At 46.3% G+C, this 23,432-nt stretch overlaps 1 protein-coding gene across 1 annotated transcript in view; it reads left to right on the forward strand.

Annotated features, from left to right (window-relative positions):
• Nucleotides 1-23,432, forward strand: part of CC2D2B (coiled-coil and C2 domain containing 2B) — a 114,366-nt gene that overhangs the window by 62,537 nt on the left and 28,397 nt on the right. The window contains exons 22-28 of the mRNA XM_039911328.1: nt 4,189-4,359; nt 6,037-6,124; nt 9,392-9,501; nt 14,040-14,136; nt 16,585-16,683; nt 19,206-19,388; nt 23,016-23,219. Coding sequence (XP_039767262.1) covers nt 4,189-4,359; nt 6,037-6,124; nt 9,392-9,501; nt 14,040-14,136; nt 16,585-16,683; nt 19,206-19,388; nt 23,016-23,219 — 952 coding nt within the window. The remainder of the gene's footprint in view (nt 1-4,188; nt 4,360-6,036; nt 6,125-9,391; nt 9,502-14,039; nt 14,137-16,584; nt 16,684-19,205; nt 19,389-23,015; nt 23,220-23,432) is intronic.

The raw sequence follows: 23,432 nt of genomic DNA on the forward strand, positions 1-23,432 counted from the left end.
ACAAATCCCAACATTATTATTATTACCTGCCGAGTCCTACAACAATGTAGTGACTGACCTCTTCATCATTGCCATCGTTCTCGTCTGTCCGTCTCCCCCGATTAGACCGTGCGCCCGTCAAACGGCAGGGACCGTCTCTATCTGTTGCCGACTTGTTCATTCCAAGCGCTTAGTACAGTGCTCTGCACATAGTAAGCTCTCAATAAATACTATTGAAGAGGCCTTCCCAGACTAAGTCCCTCTTTCCTCTTTTCTCACTCCCTTCTGTGTCTCCCTGACTTTCTCCCTCCCTCCCAGCCCCACAGCGCTTCTGTCCAAAATACATAATGATGAAACTTCAAGAGATTAGACTGTGAGCCCGTCAATGGGCAGGGATTGTCTCTATCTGTTACCGATTTGTGCATTCCAAACGCTCAGTTCAGTGTTCTGCACATAGTAAGCGCTCAATAAATACTATCGAATGAATGAATGAATGAATAGTCTAGTGACAAGAGCACAGGCTAGGGAGTCAGATCGCATGGGTTCTAAGCCCGGCTCCACCGCTTGTTGGCTGTGTGACCTTGGGCAAGGGTGTAATGGTTAGCACTCTGGACTCCGATTCCAGCGATCCGAGTTCAAATCTCGGTGGGACCTTAGCCTTTTTCTTCCTCCTACCCTGGGTTGCCTCTTCCACGATGGAATCCCACTCCTCCCGGGCCCAGAACTTCCTGACGAGTCACTCTGGATGTCTGAAGGGGGCAAAATTAGACTGTGAGCCCATCAGTGGGCAGGGATTGTCTCTATCTGTTGCCGAATTGTACATTCCAAGCGCTTAGTCCAGTGTTCTGCACATAGTAAGCGCTCAATATATACTATTGAATGAATGAACTTACATCTTGCGTGAACAACTCTTGAAACTTAATGCCCTTGGGCAGATATGGCTTCTCAGAGAAGCAGCGTGGCTCAGTGGAAAGAGTCCGGGCTTGGGAGGCAGAGGTCATAGGTTCCAATCAATCCCGGCTCTGCCACTTGGCAGCTGTGTGACTTTGGGCAAGTCACTTCACTTCTCTGTGCCTCAGTTCCTTCATCTGTAAAATGGGCATTAACGGTGAGCCCCATGTGGGGCAATCTGATTACCCTGTATCTCCCCCAGCGCTTAGAACAGTGCTCTGCACATAGTAAGCGCTTAACAAATGCCATCGTCATTATTATTATTATCAGGTGGGCAACCACTAGAGGTTCTTCAGGAGTGAGTGGGCTAAGCCTTTTTGTAGAAAAATGATCATGGCAGCAGAGTGAAGTATGCACTGGAGTGGGGAGAGACAGGAGACAAGGAGGTCAGCAAGGAGCCGATACGGTCACCAAAGTGCTTGGGTTAAGGTGTTTGCTGTTTGGATGGAGAGGAAAGGGCGAATTTTACCGACGTCGTGAAGGTTGGACTGACCGCATTGAGTGATAGATTGAATATATGCGTCGGGTGTGAGAGAGAGGAGTCGAGGCAAACGCCAAGGTTACAGGCTTGTGAGACAGTATGGTCGCTGGGGCCGTCTACAGTGATGGGAGAGTCAGGAGGAGGACAGAGTTTGGGTGGGAAGATGAGTTCTGTTTTGGACATGTTAAGTTTGAGCTGACAGGAGGCCATCCGAGTACAGACGTGTCGAAGGCGGGAGAAAACGTGAGACTGCCGAGAGGGAGACAGATCGGGGCTGGAGATGTAAATTGGGGAATCATCTGCATAAAGGTGTTGAAGCCATGGGAGCGAATGCGTTCTCCGAGGGGGTGGGTGTGGATGGAGATTAGAAAGGGACCAGAACTGAACCTTGAGAGACATCCACAGTTAGGGGGTGGGAGGCAGAGGAGGAGTTCATGAAAGGGACTGAGAATGAGCGGCCAGAGAGATGAGGTGAACCGGTAGAGGACAGTGTCGGTGAAGTCAGTGTCAGTGTCAGTTGGATAATATTTCCAGGAGAAGGGGTGAGTCGACAGGGTTGAAAATACCGTACAAAAAACCACAATAGCATTTCACAAGAGGGACTATCCCAATTCTGCCACTTGTCAGCTGTGTGACTGTGGGCAAGTCACTTCACTTCTCTGGGCCTAGGTTCCCTCATCTCTAAAATGGGGATTAAAACTGTGAGCCTCACGTGGGATGACCTGATTACCCCGTATCTCCCCCAGCACTTAGAACAGTGCTCTGCACATAGTAAGTGCTTAACGAATACCAACATTATTATTATTACTCACTGCCTCCATTTTGTTCCAGACCCGTTGCCTTCCCCCCATCTCCCCTTGTCCTTTAACGAAGGTGTTGCTTCCGAACTTTGGAATTAGCGGCATTAGCCAAGTTAGAGTTGAGGTTCACGGTTTAAAACAAAAGTCCTGGACACAAAGGGAAAAGATAAATCTAAAAACATATGTGAAGAATATCACATTAAAATGTCAAAAATCTAATGAGTAAGAAACAAATGCTAAATGCAATCTAATTACTCTGACTGTACAGTTACCTCAGAAATGCTGTGCTTCCGTTGTTTTGAATGGAAAATCTCAGATAAAATCTCCAGAATTGTGAATTTTTTCGATTTTTCACTTCTGTCATCTTGCCTCGCCCTTGATGATCTGCCCCAAGGCAACCGCCTCCTTGCTTACTGTCCGATGCCAGGCCCGCTGTGGCCCCTCTACATTTCTTACTCCTAAAGCGAGAACAAAGGGTGCCTCGTTGGGGGAACGGTCAGGATGAGTGTCCTCTCTTCAACATCAGAATTATTTAATGTGCTCCTATTTTGCACCGAGTAACGATGATAATAATAATAATGATAACAAATGGCATTTGTTAAGCGCTTACTATGTGCCAAGCACAGTTCTAAGCGCTGGGGGAGATACAAGGTAATTGAGTTGTCCCACGTGGGGCTCACAATCTTTATCTCCATTTTACAGATGAGGTAACTGAGGCATAGAGAAGTTAAGTGGTTTGCCCAAGGTCACACAACAGAAAAGCGGCGGAGCCGGGATTAGAACCCACATCCTCTGACTCCCGAGCCCGTGCTCTTGCCACTAAGCCACGCTGAGTATTGTTCTCACGCACAGTAAGCACTCAGTTAAATACGATTGATCGACCGATTGATTCATGGCGATGGGTGATGGTCTGGTTTCTTTACGTCGAATTTATCTCTTTGGCTCAATACATCCTATGGTTTGATCCAGGCCCTCTGATCAGTTTACTTCAAAAACAGTTTGGGTAATAGGAAAGATTATCAATCAATCATATTTATGGAGCGTTTACTGTGTGCAGACCCCTGTACTTAGCACTTGGGAGAGTAAAATATAACCGAGTTGGTAGACACATCCAGCGTGGCTCAGTGGAAAGAGCCCGGGCTTGAGAGTCAGAGGTCATGGGTTTGAATCCCGGATCTACCACTTGTCAGCTCTGTGACTGTGGGCAAGTCACTTAACCTCTCGGTGCCTCCGTTACCTCATCTGTAAAATGGGGATTAACTGTGAGCCTCACGTGGGATAACCTGATTACCCTGTATCTACCCCAGTGCTTAAAACAGCGCTCTGCACATAGTAAGTGTTTAACAAATACCAACATTATTATTATTATTATTATCCCCATCCACAACGAGCTTACAGCCTAGAAGATTTCTCAGCTAGTTCCTTTTCATCTCTAAATGCACTTTTTACCCTTTTTGCCAAAGTCAGCTTCGTATATTTCATATTTATAATAAGACTGTGAGCCCCAAGCGGGACAACCTGATTACCTTGTATCCAGCCCAGCGCTTAGAACAGTGCTCTGCATGTAGCAAGAGCTTAACAGATACCATAATTATTATTATATATTTGAAATGGAGGGGTCTGATACAGAAGTGTGAGCGGACAATTCTGACTGAGGCATTTTGAACTGACTGCCAGAGGGAGAGGCTACAGAGCAGTTTTTCAACTGTGTGATTCCATAACTGGGCAGACTGGATGGAAAGCGGCAGGCCTCAAAGGGGATAATTTCATTTACAAAAGAAAAATAGACTGTTCAGAGGGTAAATTCCACGAGGACTGCGATGAAAAGTTTTGGTTCTTTTGTAAGTCTCCCAACTGCGTAGTTCAGCTTGTCTGCGTACAGCAGGAACTCAATAAATACCACTGATCGACTGATATTGTACCAGAATTGGAAGTTAATATGGGCTTATACAATTCCTCATTTTGAACTTTATTTAGCCAGTTGAAGGAAGCAATTTGTAAACTTGTTAGACGGAGGAGGAATTTAAAACCCCAGAGAAAAGAAAGGATAACAGTTGCAGCACAAACTATCTCCGATGGTGACATAAAAATTCTGATTCGAATTTCTAGAGGTTACAATATTCCATCGCGGAAATCAACAGTTAGCAGGTAAGAAAATAGTCGTATTTAAAGAAACTAATGTGAAGGGCTAAATTTCCTCCGAGCCAATGGGCAATAAATCTACCTTTTCACTTCAAATGATTTGAATGATTCAAAATAAAAATTTTCTCTGGCCTCATTTACCCAGGTGAAAGTAAGCTTTTAGGGCTTTACAAATCAGTTTTGGGTTTTTTTTATGGTATTTGTTAAGCGCTTCCTGTGTGCCAGGCACGATACTAAGCACTGGGGTAGATACAAGCTAATCAGGTTGGACTTAGTCCGTGTCCCACGTGGGACTCACGGTCTTAGTCTCCGTTTTACAGATAAGCAGCTATAAAAAGCCTAAACAGTAACGTGGCCAAGCCAGAACAGGCTTCACAGGAAATACTAAATACTGTAAATGCATCTGGGAAACTCACCTGCTAGACCAAAGTAATACTTGATTTTCAAAGATTCTGTTGTGCAATGGTTACTTAAGCCCAGCAGTATCATTTCACATGCCTGTCTCTCTAAGATTTTCCAGGTAACCCCAGCCTAGAGGCATGAGCGATTCTATTTTTCGTGATTATGTTGTCTTTTGTCCGTCTGTCTCCCCCGATTAGACTGTGCGCCCGTCATTGCGCAGAGATTGTCTCTATCTGTTGCCGAATTGTACATTCCAAGCGCTTAGTACGGTGCTCTGCACACAGTAAGCGCTCAATAAATACTATTGAATGAATGAATAAGGTAACTGAGCCCCAGAGAAGTTCAGTGACTTGTCCAAGGTCATACAACAGACGAGTGGCAGAGACGGGATTAGAGCCCAGGCCCTTCTGACTCCCAGGCCTGTGATCTATCCACTAGGTCCTGCTGCTTCTCTATTTATTTCCAGATAGTTTGCTAGCGTAGACCATGTTCGTCTGTCTTTCCCTGTCTGGAGCAGGGAAACATAGAGGATCCTAGTGTTCTGGGGGAGGGGCAGCATCCTTCCCCTACATCTGAGCCCCGGAGAACGGGAGCGGGGAGAGGAGCGGAGCGTCTCTCCCGACTGTCGAGGTTGAGGGGTGTTGACTCGGCATTGGGATTTACAGGAAGCAGGGCGTTTTTCCAGGGAAGTGATTTTGGACGTGGGAGATGGTTCGGACGCTCTCCGTAAGTCATCCTGGGAAGCAGCATAGCATAGTGGATAGAGCACAGAGGTCTGGGAGTCGGAAGGTCATGGGTTCTGACCCCGGCTCCGCCGCGTGTCTGCTGTGTGACCTTGGATAAGTCACTTAACTTCTCTGGGCCTCGGTTCCTCATCTGTAAAATGGGGATTGAGGCTGTGAGCCCCATGTGGGACAGAGACTGTATCCAACCTGATTAGCCTGTATCCACCCCAGCGCTTAGTACAGTGCCTGGCATGTAGCGAGCGCTTAACAAATACCATAATTATTTTTAATTACTATCATTATCCTGGGAGGAAAACGTTTTGGAACCACTGCTTTAAACACAGTGTTTCTGCAAATCCAGTGTTACGTCTGGGTTTTCCAGTCAAGAGTCAACCAGTGAATCGGAGGAGACATTTTAGACATTCGTCTTTTGTTTTGTGACGTTTTCTAATCTTATATCTTAATATCCACATTCCAAGCAACCCTGACCGATGGGGGCAATACATTTTTACGAAAAAATCCTTCAAATATATGTATCTCTGCTGTTTTTCTAAAGAAACTTGGAGGTACCTGGTTATTTGTTATCTTCCGTATCCTGGATCAGACATAAAGAATCCGTGACAACAAATGAATTCTCAAGTGAGGTACGTAGTGGGTGACTTGATAAAATATAATGGTAATCATAACCTACATTGGTAGCTTTTTCACTGATATAATAATGTTGGTATTTGTTAAGGGCTTACTATGTTCAGAGCACTGTTCTAAGCGCTAGGGTAGATATAGGGTAATCAGGTTGTCCCACGTGAGGCTCACATTTAATCCCCATTTTACAGATGAGGGAACTGAGGCACAGAGAAGTTAAGTGATTTGACCACAGTCACACAGCTGACTAGTGGCAGAGCCGGGATTCGAACCCACGAACTCTGACTCCCAAGCCCGGACTCTTTCCACTGAGCCACGCTGCTATAAAATGCTATATATAAAATGCTATATATAAAATATATATAAAATTATATATAATATATATATAATGCTATATATAAAACCATATAATATAATGGTAATCATAACCTACATTGGTACCTTTTTCACTGATATAATAATGTTGGTATTTGTTAAGGGCTTACTATGTGCAGAGCACTGTTCTAAGCGCTAGGGTAGATATAGAGTAATCAGGTTGTCCCACGTGAGGCTCACAGTTAATCCCCATTTTACAGATGAGGGAACTGAGGCACAGAGAAGTGAAGTGACTTGCCCACAGTCACACAGCTGACAAATGGCAGAGCCGGGATTCGAACCCACGAACTCTGACTCCCAAGCCCGGACTCTTTCCACTGAGCCACGCTGCTATAAAAGCGTCAGTTTATGTGCTACTATCAGAAGCAAGTCAATCATATTTATTGAGTGCTTACTGTGTGCAGAGCACTTGGGAGAGTGCGATATAAAGACACACCCCCTGACTAGAATGAGGTTAAGGAGAGAGACATTAATATAAAGAAATAAATGACAGATATGTACGTGAGTGCTGTGCGGATGGCGGGGGGGATGAATAAAGGGAGCGAGTCAGGGCGACGCAGAAGCGAGTGGAAGGAAAGGAAAAGAGGCCTCAGTCAGGGCTAGTGCTTCCAAATGACTATAATTTTTGAGACCTGTAGAAGATAGCGATACTCTGTAATGAAAATAAAATACATTTTCCAGTGAATTACCGTGCACTCAGCGCAGAGAAGTATAGGTTCTTTGTCCCTACTTTCTGGAGTTCAAAGAGGCGCCTCCAGGGAGAGGAGCCTCCAGCTGGTTGACCTGAAAAAACAGGAAAGCCAGGTACAGAGACAGAGATAGAGTGAAACAGAGACTGGGGTAGAGAGGGGAAAAGTCAGAGCACAGATTCACGACGATGAAGGTACACACAGAAGGGTGGGAAAGGGGCACACCGATAGACACGGTCACAAAACAAATAATGATGTTGGTATTTGTTAAGCGCTCGCTCTGTGCAGAGCACTGTTCTAAGCGCCGGGGTAGACACAGGGCAATCAGGTTGTCCCACGTGGGGCTCACAGTCTTAATCCCCATTTTACAGATGAGGAAACTGAGGCCCCGAGAAGTGAAGTGACTTGCCCACAGTCACACAGCTGACAAGGGGCAGGGCCGGGATTCGAACTCATGACCTCGGACTCCAAAGCCCGGGCTCTTTCGAGACGCAAGCACAGCGAGGAAAATACAAGCATACCCAGACCGATAGTGAAAAACAGCCAGAGAGGCAGGTCCACTAAACATTTGGAGTCACACTCAGTATTCATCAGTCTACTCGTCTCGCTTTGTTGTCTGTCGCCCCCTTTTAGACCCCCAGCCCGTTGTTGGGCAGGGATTGTCTCCATCTGTTGCCGAATTATACTTTCCAAGCGCTTAGTACAGTGCTCTGCACCCAGTAAGCGTTCAACGAATGCGTTCGAAAGAACAGATGAAAGAATCTGGAAGTGGCGGCCACAGAGATAGCAGCCGGCGAGGAGGGTGTGAGCTCCACCCCCGCGGCTCCTTCTCCGGCACTTTCTTCCGGGCCACTGGTGCCTAAGCTGTGATCGATGACACTGTAATCTTTCCCAGAGATTTTTTCAGGATGTCTGCCCTGCAAAGTTCCAGTCACACTGGCAACCTTCGATCGGTGCCTACCGTGTGCAGAGCACTTGGGAATAGACGAATCGAGGCATACAGTAGAGATTCAACCAAGCTGAAATCGGGTTTCGTGGGACCCCTCTGACCGTTTTTCAGGCGACGAGCTACAGGGCTGACATTTGGGTGTGGAATGGGTAAATGAGCAGATTTCTTTTCTTTCCCCTTAACGGGTAAAACTAAGAAAACTCCCTGTATATATATATATATATATATATATATATATATATATATATATACAGTTTATAAGGACTATAACGTGTAAAATATATATGTATATTCATTCATTCATTCAATAGTATTTATTGAGCGCTTACTATGTGCAGAGCACTGTACTAAGCACTTGGAATGAACAAGTCGGCAACAGATAGAGACGGTCCCTGCCGTTTGATGGGCTTACGGTCTGATCGGGGGAGATGGACGGACGAGAACAATGGCGATAAATAGAGTCCAGGGGAAGAACATCTCGTAAAAACAATGGCAACTAAATAGAATCGAGGCGGTGTACATTTCATTAACAAAATAAATGGGGTAATGAAAATATATACAGTCGAGCGGACGAGTACAGTGCCGAGGGGATGGGAAGGGAGAGGGGGAGGAGCAGAGGGAGATGGGGGGAAAAGAGGGTTAAGCTGCGGAGAGGTGAGGGGGGGCGGTAGAGGGAGTAGAGGGAGAAGGGGAGCTCAGTCTGGGAAGGCCTCTTGGAGGAGGTGAGTTTTAAGTAAGGTTTTGAAGAGGGGAAGAGAATCAGTTTGGCGGAGGTGAGGAGGGAGGGCGTTCCGGGACCGCGGGAGGACGTGGCCCGGGGGTCGACGGCGGGATGGGCGAGACCGAGGGACGGCGAGGAGGTGGGCGGCGGAGGAGCGGAGCGTGCGGGGCGGGTGGTAGAAAGAGAGAGGGAGGAGAGGTAGGAAGGGGCAAGGTGATGGAGAGCCTCGAAGCCTAGAGTGAGGAGTTTTTGTTTGGAGCGGAGGTCGATAGGCAACCACTGGAGGTGTTTAAGAAGGGGAGTGACAGGCCCAGATGGTTTCTGCAGGAAGATGAGCCGGGCGGCGGAGTGAAGAATAGACCGGAGCGGGGAGAGAGAGGAGGAAGGGAGATCAGAGAGAAGGCTGACACGGTAGTCTAGCCGGGATATAATGAGAGCCCGTAGCAGTAAGGTAGCCGTTTTATGTATATATATATATATATACAGTTTATAAGGACATTAACGTGTCTTCTCAAATGTTTGTCGCATGTTTTAGGTCAATGTACGGCCTTTTGTTGAAGTTTCTTTTCAGCACACCGTTTATCAAACTGATACTGTGGACGGATCTCATCCGTGTTGGAATGAAGAACTCATTCTGGATTTTAGGTAAATCGGAACCTACCTTTTGCCCCTTAAACACTAAAAGTTAAAGACAAAGAGTTGACTTCATTCAATCCTATTTATTGAGCGCTTACTATGTGCCGAGCACTGTACTAAGCGCTCGGGAAGTACAGTTCCGCAACAAATAGAGACAATCCCTGCCTACAATGGGCAAGCGTGGCTCAGTGGAAAGAGCCTGGGCTTCGGAGTCAGAGGTCATGAGTTCGACTCCCAGTTCTGCCACTCGTCAGCTGTGTGACTGTGGGCAAGTCACTTCACTTCTCTGTGCCTCAGTTACCTCATCTGTAAAATGGGGATGAACTGTGAGCCTCACGTGGGACAACCTGATGACCCTGTATCTACCCCAGCTCTTAGAACAGTGCTCTGCACAGAGGAAGCGCTTAACAAATACCAACATTATTATTATTATTATTCCTTCGTGTCCCTAGTATGTTTTCGCCCACTCTGGACCGTGTAGTGCCGGCCTTCGCACACAGTAAGAGCTCAACAGATACCATAATAATAATGATCATCATCATTATAATTTGGCTTTTAAGGCTCAACTCCCTTTGTCAAATAACCTTGGGCAAGCTTGTGTTTTTTTCTTTGTCAGTCAATCAATAGTATCTACTGAGCTCCTACTACACATGTAGAACACTGTACTAAGCATGTGGAAGAGTACAATTAGAAGGAAAATTCATGATCCCTGCCTTCAAGAAGCTAATAGTCTAAAGGGGGGAATGGCCTAGGGCCTGGAGAACAGGCCGAATTGTACATTCCAAGCGCTCAGTACAGTGCTCTGCACTTAGTAAGCGCTCAGCAAATACTATCGAATGAATGAATGAGAGTCAGAAGGACCTGGGTTCTAATTCCACTCTGCCACTTGTCTGCTGTGTGACCTTGGACAACTCACTCAACTTCTCTGTGCCTCAGTTACCTCATCTGTAAAACGGGGATGAAGACTGTGAGCCCCATGTGGGACAGCGACTGTGTCCAAGCTGATTAGCTTGTATCTGTCCCAAGGCTTAGTTCAGTGCCTGGCACATAGAAAGCGCTTGGCAAATACTTGAAAACCGAAAAAAGATAAGGAGAAGAAAGAGTGGAGGAATGAGTAGATGAATAAATAAGTGATATATAAAATGACCAAAAAAAGATAAGGAGGAAGAAAGAATGGAGGAATGAATGGATGAATAAATAAATGAGATATAAAATAACATGTATTATATATAAAAATGATGTTTATGCAAGAGCTACAGGTAGCTGTGGGAAGCTTGGGAGTACTGGGAGGAGCTGACAGCGTCGAGCAATAGACGAAGGGTAGGCAGGGAGAGGTAAATTCGAGAAAAGTGCCATTGGTAGTGGTATTTGAGAGAAGAAAATTAAACGGGACTACTTCCTAAAAGATTTGGGATGACAACCAGTAGGTGTGGTGTTCAATAAATACTTTTGATTAATTAAAATTTCCCCACTCCCTCCCACCCCCCAATAAGCCTTCTTGCTGAGATTTAGGAGGAGTTTGAGCCCGTGTGTAAGACTAAGCAGCGTGGCTCAGTGGAAAGAGTCCGGGCTTTGGAGTCAGAGTTCATGGGTTTGAATCCCGGCTCTGCCACTTGTCAGCTGTGTGACTGTGTGACTGTGGGCAAGTCACTTAACTTCTCTGTGCCTCAATTACCTCATCTGTAAAATGGGGATTAAGACTGTGAGCCCCACATGGGACAACCTGATTCCCCTGTGTCTACCCCAGCTCTTAGAACAGTGCTCTGCACATAGTAAGTGCTTAACAAATACCAACATTATTAAACGGTTTCCAAATAATGAGACCAATTCTCTGATGGGTTCGGAAACGACTGCAGTCGCTGTTGATTGTCTCCGCAAAAGGTGAACAGTTTGGGAAATGGGGCTGCAATCTATAATAATAATATTGGTATTTGTTAAGCGCTTACACTGTTTTAAGCACTGGGGTAGATACAGGGTAATCAGGTTGTCCCATGTGAGGCTCACAGTTCATCCCCATTTTACAGATGAGGTAACTGAGGCACAGAGAAGTGAAGTGACTTGCCCACAGTCACACAGCTGACAACTGGCAGAGTTGGGATTCGAACCCATGACCTCTGACTCCCAAGCCCGAGCTCTTTCCACTGAGCCATGCTGCCTCTCTATGTTGATTTTCTCTGCAAAATCTGGACAATTTCCTGCTTCCCATTCAGGGCCCTCTGCGGAAACTACCTCAAGACAGTCTCTAGGCTGGAAATTCATGGTGGGCAGGGAGCACGTCTACCGAGTCCGTTGAATCGTACTCTCCCAGATGCTCAGTACAGCGCGTTGCACACAGTAAGCGCTCAATAAACGCCCCTGACCGATTGAAGTTGTCTCGCTCTGCCCCCAGGGACAGTGATCGGGTCAAGATCTCTTGGACAAGGGCAGGGGCTTTTCTGATGTGGGCTTGGACCACTCAATCAATCCGTCAGTCGATAGTATCTATCTGTGTGCAGAACACTGTACTAAATTCCTGGGAGAGTTAGGAGAATTGAAAACACCATTCCTGCTCTCAAGGAGTTTACAGTCTAACAGGTGAGGCAGACACTGAAATAGTTTACAAATAGGAAGAAGGAGATAATAGATGAGTTAGTGCGTAAGTAATGGGGCATGTAAATCAAAATTGGGAGAAGTGCTATGGGTGGTTATAAGGACTCTTGCGTAGTTGGTGCAGAAGTGTTGAAGGGGTAGTTCTGAGGGATATAACCTGAGGGGAAGAGAACTGAGTCACGGAATTCTTCCAGGTGGAGATAAGATTACAGAAGAGCTCTGAAGGTGGGATGAAGGGAAGTGAAGAAGCAGGGATGTGCAGGGATCGGGGGAGGAGCACGATCTCAGCTTGGGGCGCCGACCAGGAAGAGCCAAATGGGGCTTGGGAGTGTCGGGAGGAGCCGACGGGGGCGAGCAATAGACGAAGGGTAGGCAGGGAGGGGCAAATTTGAGAAGAGAAGGATGTGAAGGGAGTCTGAGGTGGCGAGGAGTAGGGGAGACCCTCCTAAAGAAGCAGCGTGGCCTAGTGGATGGAGAACAAGCCGGGCAATCCCGGCTCCGCCGCACGTCCGCTGTGTGACTTTCATTCATTCAGTAGCATTTATTGAGCGCTTACTATGTGCAGAGCACTGTACTAAGCACTTGACTCGGGCAAGTCGTTTCACTAATCGGTCCCTCAGTTACCTCATCTGTAGAATGGGGATAAAGACTGTGAGCCCCACGTGCGACAGGGACTGTGTCCAACCTGATTAGCTTGTATCTACCCCAGCGCTTAGGACAGTACTGGACACATAGTAAGCGTTTAACAGATGCCATCTGTTATTATTCTAGGGAGCCATACGGCAGCCCCTAGAGTGCCCAGGGCAGGATGAGTGCAGAGTGAGGGGGCAACTTAGACGCTCCTGGGGTGTCATTGTCAATTATGTGGATTCCTGGGCCGAGGGGGACTCACCTGGGAGAAAACACTGCCAAAGGAAGCATGGTTTGAAATCAATGGCCCCCACCCCAACATACCAAGACAAAATTCACTGTAGCCAATCAATCCCCCTTGGGTCTGAGCAGATGACTCTGTTAAGAGCATATGGCCTTGGGATCGGTTGCCCCGTGCAATTCTGCCTAGTATTTCCAGGCAAGTGCTTCTTTAGTAATAATAATAACGATGGTATTCGTTAAGCGGTTACTATGTGCCAAGCACCATTCTAAGCGCTGGGGTCGATACAAGGTGATCAGGTTGTCCCACCTGGGACTCACAGTCTTAATCCCCATTTTCCAGATGAGGTATCTGAGGCAGAGAGAAGTTAAGTGACTTGCCCAAAGTCACACAGCTGATAAGCGGCGGAGCAGGGATTCAAACCCACGACCTGTGACTCCCAAGCCCGGGCTCTTTCCGCTAAGCCACGCTGCTAATTAGCATTAGTAGCACCAGCAGCATAGTATTGATTAAGCGCTTACTGTGGGCAGAGCATCGAACCGAGCACTGGAAAGAGGACACAGGTGGGAATAAGAATGTAGTTACTTGTTCTCATTTAAAAGAATAGACCGAGGAGGGTAGTTTGGGCTCAGGCCTCGAGGGGAATTCCAAATTTTGCTGTGGTGGAAGTCATCCGGCTAACTCGGGAAGCTTTAGAGTTTCAATCCAATCTCTACTACACAGAGATCCAGGTGGGGTGAGTTCACTGCTTGTTTGTATATATTCTTATTACCCTATTTATTTTGTTAATGAGATGTACATCCCCTCGATTCTATTTATTGCTATTGTTTTTGTCCATCTGTCTCCCCCGATTAGACTGTAAGCCCGTCAATGGGCAGGGATGGTCTCTATCTGTTGCCAAATTGTACATTCCAAGCGCTTAGTACAGCGCTCTGCACATAGTAAGCGCTCAATAAGTACTATTGAATGAATTGATGAATTTCCAAGTTACAGAAATGTGGGCAAGAGGGAGTCGGACGTAATCTCTTTCAGGAGAAGTCTGGATTTTCAGAAGCAGCGAATGATAATGTTCCGGTTTTACTTGTAGCTCACCAGGACACGATTACAGCATTTCAGGATTAGCCAAAATAAAAGATAACATCGTGATCAATATTTTTGATGAAGTTGTGATCGAAAAACATGAGGTAAAGTACAATAATAATGATACTAAGTCTCTGGAACTTTGGAACGAACCAAGCCGATTTTCGCTTTGTCTTTCCTAAATCCGCCATCTCCCATAATATCAAGCATAAAATCTCTGCTGTGAATTTTTCATGTCTGTAAAATGTCAGATTCCAATGAGGGTGGGGAGTATTTGTTCCCAAGAAAAAAATGTTTTCTATTGAGAACCATCTGGCTTATAAATAATTTCATATGCAGATGAGAGAGAATGTATCATCAATTTATTATGAAAGCAAAGTTAGAGGCTTGAGGTGGGTTTCGATAACCTCATTTGTTTTTATCCCTTTCCCTGTGACATTTCCTGTGTATCTCCTTATTCCACCATCTTTCCTGCCTCCCCTCTGTCTCTTTCTCCCTATCCTTCACTTCATTCTGGTGCTCTATCTTCACCGGCTACTTTATGCTGGACGCCTGGAATTTAATAATAATGTTGGTATTTGTTAAGCGCTTACTATGTGCAGAGCATTGTTCTAAGTGCTGGGGTAGATTGTCCCACGTGAGGCTCACAGTTAATCCCCATTTTTCAGATGAGGAAACTGAGGCACAGAGAAGTGAAGTGAATTGCCCACAGTCACACAGCTGACAAGTGGCAGAGCAGGGATTCGAACCCTTGACCTATGACTCCCAAGCCCGGGCTCTTTGCACTGAGCCATGCTGCTTCTCTATAGAAGCCTTATAGAACGAGGGCAATGCCTCCCTCTGCTTTCAGAGGAGTAGGAAGGGGAAACCGATCAGCCGGTGGTATTTATGGAGCACTGACCGTGTGCAGAGCGGGTGCAGTGTGGCTCAGTGGAAAGAGCCCGGGCTTGGGAGTCAGAGGTCAGGGGTTCGAATCCCGGCTCTGCCACTCATCGGCTATGTGACTGTGGGCAAGTCACTTCACTTCTCTGTGCCTCAGTTATCTCGTCTGTAAAATGGGAATTAAGACTGTGAGCCTCACGTGGGACAACCTGATTACGCTGTATCTCCCCCAGCGCTTAGAACAGTGCTCTGCACATAGTAAGCGCTTAACAAATACCAACATTATTATTATTACAGTGCAATAGAGTCGCTAGACACGGCCCCTGCCCTCAAGGAATTTTCAATCTACTGGAGGAGTCGGGTGTTAAAGTAAATTAGAGATGGGGAAATGGCCGAATGTAGGGATTCCTACGTGAGTGCTATGGGGCTGGAGGTGGACTGAGTTAGCACAGTGTCAGAATACAGACTCAAATGCGTAGGGAGGGCAAATAGGGTGGGGAAAGGTGGGGACGAGAATTGAGAGCTCCTGGTTTAGTCTCTGCCCCAGGCTCATCAGTATACCAATGGGAACTGCCGAAAGGGTTAGAGAAGCAGCGTGGCTCAGTGGAAAGAGCGCGGGCTTGGGAGTCAGAGGTCACGGGCTCTAATCCCCGCTCCGCCGCTAGTCAGCTGTGTGACCTTGGGCGAGTCACTTCACTTCTCTGGGCCTCAGTTACCTCATCGGTCAAATGGGGATGAAAACTGTGAACCCCATGTGGGACAACCCGATCACCTTGTATCCCCCAGTGCTTAGAATAGTGCTTTGCACATAGTAAGCACTTAAAAAATACCATAGTTTATTTAAGAGGGGAAGCAGCATGGTCTAGTGGATAAAGCCCGGCCCTGGGAGTCAGAAGGACCAGGGTTCTAATCCCAGTTCCACTTATCCGCTGTGTGACCTTGGGCAAGTCACTTCGCTTCTCCGGGCCTCAGTTCCCTCATCTATAAAATGGGGATTGAGACTGTGAGCCCCATGTGGGACAGGGACTGTGTCCAATCTGATTAGTTCGTGTCTACCCTAGCGCTTAGAACAGTGATTGATGCGTAATAAGTGCTTAATAAATACCATCATTATTATTATTATCATTATTATTAAGAGCTTAACCAGGCCACGTATCAGACAAGCAGAATGAGCTAGATGACTGGCAAACCTCCCGCCTTTGGTTCAAGATTCAGGACAGGAAAGGTGCAGTTGAATAGAAGTGCGCACCACCTGCAAAGAATGTGGGCCAACTACCTTATGCCTACTCAGAGTGATTTTCCGCCCTCACAGTTGGGCGCATACAATGCGACAGAGTTGGTAGACAATATTCCCTGCCCACAACAGAATTACAGTTTAGAGAGTTTGCGTGGTCTTTAGGCGATTTATGCAGCCAATTTACCCATATAAAGAAGGAAGTGGACATTTAAGCCTTCTAAATAATCATTTAATAAATAATTCAGCCCTCTACGAGTACTTATTTTTCTCTAAGTAGCTGAGGCGGGGGTAGGGTAGGCTTTTAAAAATGTCTGATTCTTTTTTCCACATCTCCAAGGATTAATGAACCGTGTATTTCTATGATATAATTTATAAGGACTTGTAACAGAATGTATAAAGAATAAACGATAACCACAATTATTTCTTTTCCTAGGATAATTGCCTCAAGGGTTGCAGGGGTCACTCCTATACACAAAAGCATTGGCTTGGCTCAGTTACTATTCCTTTCTCTGCCCTCCTGCAACAATCAAAGGTAGCATTCAAGTATTCTGAGAACTACTAACACTTGTTTTGGGGGAAAAAGGAGTTTTTCCTGTGATTTTTTTGTTGATAATGTTTGTCTCATACCTCAAAGCAATCATAATAGTCAGTTTTGGCCCATTGAAGCTATTCACGACATTCATAAAATAACTCTACTAGTAGACTCGTTTTTATTGCCATTGTTGGAGGAAATATCAGCGTCTATCAGACGTGATGCCCTAAAGCATTCATTAAAGATTGGAACCTTAAGGAGGAAGGGGAAGGCGATTTGAAAGAGCTGAGGTAATAGTAATTATGGCATTCGTTCCTGTCACTGGAAACAAACTGACCCCAATTGTCTCCACCCCCCCCCCCCCCCCCCCCACAAACACACTGTTGTCCTTCATATTAGAAGAAGACACCACTGTGTCCCTGTAGAGATCAATGCAAGATCCTTAAGCCACACGCTGAGCGCACAAAAAGGTTGTGCTGTGTTGCTGTACTGAAGTTTGTAGCACCCGCAACTGTTTTTTCTTTTGCCCACTTGACCCTCTTTCCTCTTTGGCTTGTAAAAGGCATCCCCCCTTTCCGGGCTGCTTTTAGAGAATCAGGCTCTTACTTGACGTTAATCACCGTCATCGACATAGTATTTCTCCACGGCATTGATGCGCACGCAGATATGATTCGAAGGGATCTCCCCCCGCCGTGAGTAGAGGGGCAGTAAGCTCCCTAGAATTTTTCTTGTTCTGTCCTCAGCCATGCTCCTGAAAGGCAAGATATGGTCTGAGGCAGTTCTGGGCCTCAGTTTAGTCAGGGACAGTTAATTCAAAAGTTTGCAGAAATTGGAAAGAATATTAAATCTGATTTTAAAATGACAAACCGAATGAGCACAGAATTCTGAGGGATTTGAGAGAAAAAGAGAGGCAGTGTGTTCTGAACAGCATCAGTGTAGTAGATGCTTCTGTGCCGCTCTTACTTGCTCCTCCAACCATCCTCCTTCCCATCCCCACAGCACATGTGTATATAGCTGTAATTTATTTAATTATTGATCTATTCATTTATTTATAATGATGTCGGTCTCCCCCTCTAGACCGTGAGCTTGTTGTGGCTAGGAATGTGTCTGTTGCTATATTGTACTCTCCCAAGTGCTTAGTACAGTGTTTTGCTCACAGTAAGTGCTCAATAAGTATGATGATTATTATTAGGAATAATAATAACAACCTACTGTACCCATGAATGCCATCAACTTCAGCTCAGTTGGTGTTGGCCCATCAACCTACAGTCACGTCATATGGCTGGTTCAACAGCTGACCCTGACCACAGAGCAGCCCCTAAGAACTACCCGTTGGCAAATATGCTCTGCATATAGTAAGCGCTCAATAAATAATTATTGTATTTGTTAATCACTTACTATGTGCCAAGCACTGTTTGTGCGGGGGCGACTACAAGGTAATCAGGTTGTCCCACATGGGCCTGACAGTCTTAATCCCCATTTTCCAGATGAGGGAACTTAACTTGTCCAAAGTCACTCAGCTGACAAGTGGCGGAGTCGGAATTAGAACCCATGACCTCCGACTCCCAAGCCCGGGCTCTTTCCACTGAGCCACACTGCTTCTCATAATAATGGTATCTGTGAAGCGCTTACTATATGCCAAGCATTGTTCTAAGCGCTGGGGAGATACAAGATATTCAGGTTGTCCCACGTGGGGCTCATAGACATACTCCCCATTTTACCAATGAGGCAACTGAGGCACAGTGAAGTGACTTGCCCAAAGTCTCACAGCTGACAAGTGGTGGAGCCGGATTAGAACCCATGACCTCTGACTCCCAAGTCCGTGCCCTCTCCACTGAGCCACGCTGCTTCTCAATAAACACGATTGAATGAATGAAAAATGCAAATCGTTCCGGGCAGGGAAAGAGTCCACCCACTCTGTTGTACTCTCTCAAGTGCTTAGTACAGTGCTCTGCACACAGTAAACGCTCAGTAAATACCACTGATGGATTGATTTTTGGAATGTTTGGGATATTTCAATTGCAGAATAGAGAAGAAAGTAGGAGCTTTTTGATTTCATTGCTCTGTGGCAGAGTATTTACCACTGGTGGGGAGAGATTTTTCCATATGAAAAGCCATGAAAGGGAACCATGAAACAGGTTTGGCTTGGAGGGAAGAGTACGGGCCTGGGAGTCAGAAGACCTGGGTTCTAATCCTGGTCCCAACATTTGTCTGCTGTGTGACCTTGGGTAAGTCACTTAACTTCTCCGTGCTTCAGTTACCTCATCTGTAAAATAGGGATTAAAACTGTCAGCCTCATGTGGGACGTGGAGGGTGCCCAACCTGATTAACTTTTTTACCCCAGCCCGTGATATAGGGCCTGACATAAAGTAAGCAATTAACAAATACCATTTTATTTTTTCTAAAGGGTTTTTTAAGCCTTTACTGCATTCTGGTCTCTGTTTCACTGGGGCTTAATTGGGATCAACGTATTCAATTTAAACATTTTCCTTCTAAACCATTAATATCCTGCGTCCTTACAGATCAATGGAACATTTCAAGTAGATATCCCTCCGGTTTTGCTTGGATATACTTGGAGTCAAACGTACCTGTCTCCTACAGAAGATTGCAGTGGACAGAATTTAAAAGAATGCACCTTTTTAACCATCTTTGCTACACTAGAACCTCAGATATCATCTGCTGTCAGTGATTCCGAATCAGATAAGGTTGGCCTTCATATTCAGTTGTTTCATTGCGTGTTTGTTTATATATTATGTATTATAAATAATTTAATTATATTAACGTCTGTCTCCCCCTCTAGGCTGTAAGCTTATTGTGGGGCAGGGAGCATGTCTACCAACCCTTTCCCAGGTGCTTAGCGTAGTGCTCTGCACACAGGAAGCCCTCAGTGAATACTACCGATTCCTTCGTTCATTCAACGGTATTTATTGAGCGCTTACTGTGTGCAGAGCACTGTGCTGAGCTCTTCGGAGAGTACGGCAATAAACAGACACATTCCCTGCCCGCAACGAGCTCGATCAAAGCGGAGAGTGAAATTATCTGGGATGAATTGTCAAGGCCGGGGCTAATGAGATCCATTCTTCCCACTGTGGGAAGGGGAAGTCAGCTCCCATTATGCTGTGCTGGTGGTCCAGAAAAGTGACACGGGCAGGGAGAGAATTGGTCTCACATGAAACGTGAACAAAAAGGTCGGGCACAGAGCCCCGTGTTTGTGACCATCCCCAGGGTGTGCAGTCTCAGAAACAGGACCCTACTGAGAGCTCACCTCCTCCAAGAGGCCTTCCCAGACTGAGCTCCCTCCCTTCTCCCTCTGCTCCCCCCACCCTCTGCTTCTCCCCCTCGCCCCTTCCCCTCCCCTCAGCACTGTCCTCATTTGTATATATTATCTATTGCCCTATGTATTAATGAGCTGTACATCCCCTTGATTCTATTTAATAATAATGTTGGTATTTGTTAAGCGCTTACTATGTGCAGAGCACTGTTCTAAGCGCTGGGGGAGATACAGGGTCATCAGGTTGGCCCACGTGAGGGTCACAGTTAATCCTCAATTTACAGATGAGGGAACTGAGGCCCAGAGAAGTGAAGTGACTTGCCCACAGTCACACAGCTGACAAGTGGCAGAGCAGGGAGTCGAACCCGTGACCTCTGACTCCGAAGCCCAAGCTCTTTCCACTGAGCCACGCTGCTTCCCCCCAAGCAGCTTGATATTTATCGTGATAACGTTGTCTTGTTTTTGTTTTGTCCTGTTTTGCTCTGCTGTCCATCTCCCCTGGTTAGACTGTGAGCCCATCGTTGGGCAGGGATCGTCTCTATCTGTTGCCGAATTGTTCATTCCAAGCACTTAGTACAGTGCTCTGCACATAGTAAGCGCTCAATAAATACTATTGAATGAATGAAGGACCAGACCAACTCCTGTGGGCCTGGAGCTATTGCGTTTTACTGGGCCTCCTAATCCATTTTTATTTATTTTGTCATATGGTATTTGTTAAGGGCTTACAATAATAATAATGATGATGGTATTTGTTAAGCGCTTACTATGTGCCAAGCACTGTTCTAGGCGCTGGGGTGGATACAGGGTAATCAGGTTGTCCCACGTGGGGCTCACCATTTTAATCCCCCTTTTACAGGTGAGGTAATTGAGGCACAGAGAAGTGAAGTGACTTGCCCCAAGTCACACAGCGGGCAAGTGGCGGAGCCGGGATCAGAACCCCCAAGCCCCGGCTCTTTCCACTAAGCCACGATGCTTCTCGTCTACAGTGTGCCGGACACAACTAAGTGCTGGGGGAGATACAAGCTAATCAGGTTGGACACAGTCCCCATCCCACATGGGGCTCACGGTCTTGATCCCCATTTTACAAATGAGGAAACTGAGGCCCAGAGAAGTGAAATGATTTGCCCAAGGTCATACAACAGAAAAGCGGAGGAGCGGCAATTAGAATCCAGGTCCCCCGACTCCCCAGCCCGTACTCTTTCCACTAGGCCACACGGCTTCTCTATTTAAAACCGGACGATTGCGATTCTGGCATCAGAGCTGTTCACTCCACATTAGGCTTGCTTTTAATTAGCATCAAGCCATTCCGTCATAATGTCGGTCCTAAAACGTAGACTATCGTTTTAATTCAAAATGGCCTCCACACCTTAGAATTCAGATCCAATGGAAGGGTTAAGAAATGGCGTGTGATTGTATCTCATGGTAATTGTGATCGGCAAGTTGCTTTATTAAGGTATGCTGGTAAAATAGATTTCTACCCCAAATCATAAATTAGGCATATATAAATATTCACATCTATCAATCAGCCAGTTGGATTTATTGGGTGCTCACTATGTGCGGAACACTGTACTAAGTACTCGGGAAGCAGCGTGGCTCAGTGGAAAGAGCCTGGGCTTCGGAGGCATAGGTCACGTGTTCGACTCCCAGCTCTGCCACTTGTCAGCTGTGTGACTGTGGGCAAGTCACTTCACTTCTCTGTGCCTCAGTTACCTCATCTGTAAAATGGGGATTAACTGTGAGCCTCACGTGGGATGACCTGATGACCCTGTATCTACCCTAGCGTTTAGAACAGTGCTCTGCACATAGTAAGCGCTTAACAGATACCAACATTATTATTTTTACAGTCTAACAGCGTTGGTAGACACATTCCCTGCCAACACCGAGGTTTACAGTCTAGAGAAAATGCAGTATAATAATAATTGTGGTATTCGTTAAGCGCTTACTCTGTGCTAGGCACTGTACAAACGCTGGAGTAGATACAAGCTAATCAGATTGGGCACAGTCCCTGTGCCACATGGGGCTCACGTTCTTCATCCCCATTTTACAGATGAGGTAACCGAGGCCCAGGGAAGTGAAATGACTCACCCAAGGTCACACAGCAGACAAGTGGCGGAGCCAGGGTCAGAAGCCAGGTCCCCTTGACTCCAAGGCCCACGCTCTATTCACTAAGCCATGGTGCTTCCTCACCCTGCTGCTCACAATATACGTGATCCCGGCCCACAAGGAGCTTTTAGTCTCGAGGGGGAGGCAGACATTAAAATAAGTTACAGAGAGGGGAAATTGCAGAGGTAAAGGTTTTTAATAATAATAACGGTATTTGTTAAGCACTTTACTAGGTGCCAAGCGCTGTGCTAAGCCCCCTTTCCCTCTGCTCCTCCCCCTCTCCCTTCCCCTCCCCTCAGCACTGTGCTCATTTGTATAGATCTTTATTACCCCATTTATTTTGTTAACGAGGTGTCCATCCCCTTGATTCTATCTATCGCGATTATGTTGTCTTGTTTCTGTCCGTCTGTCTCCCCCAGTTAGACTGCGAGCCCGTCATTGGGCAGGGATGGTCTCTATCTGTTGCCGAATTGTCCATTCCAAGTGCTTAGTGCAGCGCTCTGTACATAGGAAGCGCTCAATGAATACTACCGAATGAATGAATAAAAGGTGATGAGGTCGTCCCACTCGGTCTTACTCCCCATTTGCAGATGAGGTAACCGAGGCACAGAGAAGTTAAGTGACTTGCCCAAAGTCACACGGCTGATGAGAGGCAGAGCCAGGATTAGAACCCACAACCTCTGACTCCCAAACCCTGGTTCTTTCCTCCAAGCCACGCTGCTTCTCACAGCTAAGTGCTGGGAGGCTGAGGGTGGGGGACTATCAAGTGCTTAGGAGCTACAAGTCTCCAAGTTCCCAGGTGATGCAGGAAAGCCGATGAGGAGAGGAAATGAGGGCTTAGTAGGGGAAGGCTTCTTGGAGGCGGCGTGGTTGGAGAGGGACCCAAATCACCTTTTGTTAATTTCTTATCTTCTTTCGTATGTGCTGTAAAAATATTCTGACGCTTTACATATTCTAGTTGGCAGATCAGATTAAAGAAACACTTCTGCAGAGAGCTCACGTTTTTAAAAAAACCTGTAAGGCCCTCTTTCCAAACCGAAGAATCGTCACGGTCGTCTTCAACGACGAAGGGAGGTACATCTTGGCACCGAGATATATCCGAGCGTTAAATCCGCCTCAGCCACTACTAGACGTATTTCTCAACGACTTGAACGCAACTCTGGTAAGTGTGATTTTTTTTTTTAGAAGAGTGTTCACACTTTCTGTTATAATTATAGTCTACTAATTCCAAGTAGAGCTTGGGAACTGGGTGAGAATAATGCCAATTCTTCCCATCTCAGGAGGGGATCGGAAGGTGGAGGGGGCAGCGGGCAAGGGTGAGTACTTGGAAGGATGATGAGATCTGTGTTTGGAGGTGGTGTTTCCGTGAGACACG

This window comes from Ornithorhynchus anatinus, chromosome 3 (assembly GCF_004115215.2).
Source record: "Ornithorhynchus anatinus isolate Pmale09 chromosome 3, mOrnAna1.pri.v4, whole genome shotgun sequence".
Classification (NCBI taxonomy): domain Eukaryota; kingdom Metazoa; phylum Chordata; class Mammalia; order Monotremata; family Ornithorhynchidae; genus Ornithorhynchus; species Ornithorhynchus anatinus.